The sequence below is a fragment of the Nematolebias whitei genome, chromosome 1 (assembly GCF_014905685.2).
Source record: "Nematolebias whitei isolate Nwh7 chromosome 1, NemWhi1, whole genome shotgun sequence".
Taxonomy (NCBI): Eukaryota; Metazoa; Chordata; class Actinopteri; order Cyprinodontiformes; family Rivulidae; genus Nematolebias; species Nematolebias whitei.
Window position 1 is genome coordinate 33,767,669 of NC_056498.1, and position 5,295 is coordinate 33,772,963.

The 5,295-nt window shown below is 40.6% G+C and overlaps 1 protein-coding gene and 1 long non-coding RNA gene across 2 annotated transcripts in view; both read left to right on the forward strand.

Annotated features, from left to right (window-relative positions):
- The window catches only part of LOC119408665 (collagen alpha-1(XXV) chain), a 54,722-nt gene extending 51,274 nt beyond the window's left edge, over positions 1–3,448 (forward strand). Inside the window, exons 17-21 of the mRNA XM_037675543.1 lie at positions 1,065–1,109; positions 1,290–1,334; positions 2,783–2,863; positions 2,965–3,027; positions 3,419–3,448. Of these exons, the coding sequence (XP_037531471.1) occupies positions 1,065–1,109; positions 1,290–1,334; positions 2,783–2,863; positions 2,965–3,027; positions 3,419–3,448 (264 nt within the window). The remainder of the gene's footprint in view (positions 1–1,064; positions 1,110–1,289; positions 1,335–2,782; positions 2,864–2,964; positions 3,028–3,418) is intronic.
- A 425-nt stretch (positions 3,449–3,873) lies between these two features.
- LOC119416670 overlaps positions 3,874–5,295 on the forward strand; it is a 5,169-nt gene continuing 3,747 nt past the window's right edge. The window contains exon 1 of the long non-coding RNA XR_005187112.1: positions 3,874–3,906. This is a non-coding gene — a long non-coding RNA (uncharacterized LOC119416670). The remainder of the gene's footprint in view (positions 3,907–5,295) is intronic.

Consider the following 5,295-nt stretch of genomic DNA (forward strand, 5'->3'; position numbering starts at 1 on the left):
ATAGCATTTTTAATCATGAGTCAGAATTTGCAAAAAAAATGAGTCCATAAAGAGACCAGAGTCCAAGTAACTAAATTATCTTCCTAATCTACCTTCAAGTCAAAGTTTTCTAACAAGTATGTCTTCAGAAAACTCTTTAATTTTCATTATTTTAATTTTTCTTTTGAATTGTCCATTTTTCCCCTGCCAACTTCTGTATCGCCAGGAAATCCCTTCATATAGGGAAGTCTTATAGTCTCCCTTTAGCCTCATTGTGAAGCTTGGGGACTCCCCTTTTAAAAAATAAGACTGAAATTCCTGATGACATCACTCAGCACCGATGAAAACCATGTTTTCGAATCGGCACTATCATAGAAAAATAACTACGGCAGCCAGGCCAGGTGATAAATCCCCAAATTTCAACTTTACTACGTGTCATTTTGATGCTTTTGTGATGAGAACAGACTTTTGTCCACCAAACATGCTAAAATCGTTAAAAAAAAACCCAATAATATAAAAACAAAAGGTTCTGAAAATATTGTGTAACACAAAGTAATGTAAGAATTTATGGGGCAGTCAACCATTTATGAAAACGAAACGAGGTTTTACCTATAAAGGTATAAAAGAAAATCAGATTGAGCTACTTTCTTGCTTAATTATAAATGTTTGTAAAAATTGTGGGTTTATATATTATTCATTTAATAAACGGGGACTCAGGAGCATGTGGAAGAACCATACACAGCCACAACAAGGCTGGCACCACCTCATGCTACTAAGCATGATCATACACTTTTCACCCTGTTAATCCCAGGATACTCACTGACGTTGATGAAGTCATTCGTGTGTGTGTGCTGATCAGATCTTTGCATGCGTCTCTCAGCAGTCTGATATGAGCACAATGCTGAACTAACGCGTGCGTTTTGTTGTTAATTCTAGTGTGACGTCATTTGTGTTGCTCTTGTCATGCAGTTGTGGTGTTTTTAAACCAGACAAACCTGATGGATAGTCATGCAGATTCATGTAGTCTTTTATATAAGCTGAACTGATCTGTGATCAAATGTCCCTTTGCCACTCTTTCTGTCCAGGGTCCTCCTGGTCCACCTGGACCGATGGGACCACAGGGAATAAAGGTGACAAACGATTTTTTTTTTTCTGCATTATTTCAAGTAAACCATGAAAATCTTTGCTGAGCATAAAGAAACTGTAAACCTACAGCTGTTGTTGCCTCAAATGTACCGTACTGTGTCAGTGCCCAACAATTTGTAGAATTGATGGTATTTTAGAACAAATGTTTATTTTTGTGGTCTTAGGGGGATCGTGGTTTGCCTGGTCTCCCTGGGCTCGATGGAGAAAGAGTAAGTTGGTCATTTGTTTTAATCAAATGACTATTAAAAAAAATAGATTACGTTTATAAAAACGCCTGTCTTTTAATGAACTTGGCACGAAAAATAAGGAAAAAATTGTGTTTAGTTGATTATTTCTTTGTTGTAATAATGCTTCCTGGCAATAGATCTTATATTGTTGGAAAGCCTGTTTATTTCAATTTAAATGGTGCCACATTTGTTAAGGAAAACATATTTATGGGTTGAGCAGCAGGTTGCTCCCATGAAAAACTTGTCAAATCTTCTCTGCCAAGCAGCTTATTATAGCTATTAACTCCTGTTTAATATCCTTTTTTTGGTTGTTGTTAAAATGATACAAGTCTCAAGAAACAAAACATTATGGCAATCTAACAATTTATTCATTTAATAAATGGGCTGAGGAGCATGTGGAACAACCATACACAGCCACAACAGGCTGACACAACCCCCTCATGCTACTAACAAGCTTGATCAGACACTTCTGTGGAACAACATCTTATTCTTTAACCAACGTTTGTTGTAACGCATCATCACACCCAAGCTGATCCCACAGATGTTCATTGGGGTTGATATCAGGATTGCAGACAGGCCAGTCCATTCTTTCCACTCCTAAATTCTGAAGGTAGTTTCCCTGATCTGAAGCAGTGAGCAATGAGCATCTTAAAGCATAAAGTTTGGTCCCAGAATGTGGAGACATGAGAATACCACTGGTTGCAGTATCTCATCTAGTGGAATGCCAACTTCACAGCCTGTCTCTGACATACCCCATTATCTGGAACTTGGCCTTCGATCCGGAGATGGTACTAGAGCATATTCAGGTGGCTATGGTAGTTTGGTGATCACTGCCGCGGTCTTGTAATCCTGATTAAGTGATCCTGAACTGCTTGCGAGTTTGAGCCCAGGTTGTGTCAGAAAGGGCATCCAGCGTTGGCCAAATCTTTCATGCAAGTTTGTTCATGGTAGCAAGCCCTGAAGAAGGGAGCAGTTGAACGAATCTTTACTAGGGCTCACTCCATGTAATGCTGCAAACTTTTATGGAACGCCAGCCTGGAGTTGCCCTACGATACAAGCTAGTCAAGTCAAATGTGGCATGCAGACATCAACTCCCTGATGTAGCAGGGTCCACTTGCACAGGTTCTAACAATCAGGCACCTGGGGTACCAAAAACTAGACAAGAGGCAGTAGCAAAAAAAACTGTTTGGCATTAGAGGAGAAAGTTTTGTATTTCATGGGTGCAGTCTGTCTACTCAGCTACTGCTCAACCTGCAAATGCATTTTCCCAACAAATGTGGCACCATTTCCTTTCTTTATTTTGCTAAAGTTCTTCTTTAAGATTCCACATTTGTTTGATTTTTTTTTTTTTTACACATTTGCATGGTTTCACAGTATGTTGAGTTAAGATAGATCTTTTTTGCTCACATACTGTACATGATGACTTTCAGGGCTATAAAGGTTCCAAGGGAGACATGGGAATGCCAGGGGCCTCTGGGGAGAAAGGAACCACTGGTTTACCAGGCTTACCCGTAAGGATCAAACATGTTCGCCCAGCTTAAAATTTCTAAAACATTTTTGTGACGTCTGTAAATCTTTGGTCAGCTTTTATCTTAAAAGTTTTCATTCACAGGGTGTCAATGGGGCAAAAGGAGATAAAGGAGATGCAGGACTACCTGGCCCACAAGGTCCATCTGTAAGTATTGAAAGCACTGGTGCTCATCAACTGACAGCTTCCGAACCATATCTTATATTATAGCAGTGCCTTGGCCAATCAGATCACTCACTCACAACACACCCTGAGCCCCCCCCCCCCCCCAATTGATGAAACAACAGGAAAATGATAAGCAGCTGAGGTCCTAAAAATGTAAATGTCCTTGCAGTAAGAGCTGAATTCCCACATTTAAGTTGCCACTAGAAAATAAAGAAATGAGGCAAAAGTTTGTGCAGAGCCAAGTCCAAATGACCCTGAAGCTAAATATATTAGCATCAGTGAATAACGGTTTTAACATTAGTTTTATGTCAGGTGCTTCAATGATTGGATTAGGAGTTCACAGCAGTTGTGTTAACTGTGGTGATAATTGCAGTTTGTCTCTAATGTTGCTACCCTCATGTGAAAGACAAACTTTGTTTTTTGTTTGTTTGTTTTGTTTTGTTTTTGATTCTTACCACAATAGATCAATATTGGTGCTTTTTACACATTGGGAATTTAAGTGATTTTTAAGTTAACTGTCAACAGAAACTTCTCAGACAAAACGTTAAATGTGGAAAATTGATTGCTTGTTTTATATTGGGTTTTTTTTATCCTGGGAGACTATCTTTTTGCCAGAAACGCTGCCCCACACTATCTGTTTACGAGAGAAATTCATGAGTGCCCTTGAGCAAGTTTTTGGTTGAGGAACCAGAACACATTTCAAATGTTGTCCAAAGGAGGCTTTGCTGTAGAGAACTTTGTACGTAAAATGCTGTTAAGTTGTTTTATTCTTGAAGAATAATTTTGTTTTTTTATGTATATTCTTTTCAGATTGTCGGCCATCCAGGGCCACCAGGACCCCATGGGCCCCCAGGACCTATGGTGAGCTTCTTACCCTGATATTTGTTTCACTTGTGAACTTTCTGTTGAAACATCCAGAAACATAAATGTTCATTAAACGACTATACATTAAAAAAGGGATAATTGTTGATGACTGTCACAAAGTTTATGTTAAGTGTCATGAGCCACGCACTGCTAAAGAATGAGACAAACCCATTCATCGTCATGTATGGTTGCTTGTTTTGTAGCAGAAAGTGCAGAGACACAGTGTTCTGACTGAAGATGGTTCTCTGCAGAACCTTTTGGTCCCTGTTGCAACTAGTTGAAGCCATAGAAAAATGTGCGTTGTGAATGAAAGACATATTTGAAACTGTTGATTACATATAACTAGAAACGATTAATAAAAGGTACCGGTATTCACTTTACTTGCAATATTACAAAGCAGTGTTCTGGCTTGTCTCAATCTGCCATCCATCCATTACCTTCTGCTTGTTCCAGAGCTGGGTCATGGTGGCAGCATTTAGCATGGAGGCCCAGATATCTCTTTCCCCAGCCACCTCTTATATCTCTTCTGGGAGGACCTCAAGGCGTTCCCAGGCCAGCCAAGAGACATAGTCTCTTCAGCATGTCCTGGGTCTTCCCCAGGGCCTCCTCCCAGTTGGTCATGGGGTATCCTTTCCGGATACCTGAACTGGCTGCTCTCAATGGGTAGGAGCTGTGGTTCTACTCAAAGTCTCTCTCGGATAACTGAACTTCACACCAAATTTCTAAGGGAAAGTCCAGCTATCCTGTTGGAGAAAACTAATTTTGACCAGCTAAATCTCATTCTTTTGGCCACTACCCAAAGTTTGTAGCCATAGGTGAGGGTAGGAACATAGACAGACCAGTAAACAAAGAGTTCTGTCTTGACCGCAATGGACCAGCACAGAGTCTGCAATACTGCAGATGATGCTACAATCCATCTGTCAATCTCTCAATCTATTCTTCCCTCACTCATGAACAAAACCTCAAGATACTTGAACTCCACCACTTGAGGCAGAACCTCACTCCAAACCCTGAGAGAGCAATCCACCCTTTTCCAACCGAGGACCATGGCCTCAGATTTGGAGGTGCTGATTCTCATCCCAGCTGCTTCACACTTTGCTCTCGAAGCACTCTAGTGAGAGTTGAAAATCACAGAACGATTACACCAACTGGACCACATCATCTGCAAAGAGCAATGGCATCCTGAGGCCACCGAAGTGGACTCCCTCTGCCCTCTGGCTGCACCAAGAAATTCTCTCCATGAAAGTTATGAACAGAATCAGTGACAACAGGCAGCCCCTGTGGAAGTCAAACTCCAACCCTGAAGGGGTCCAACTTACTGCAGGCAATATGAACCATACTCTTGCACGACTTATATAGGGACCAAATAACCCATAGCAATTGGCA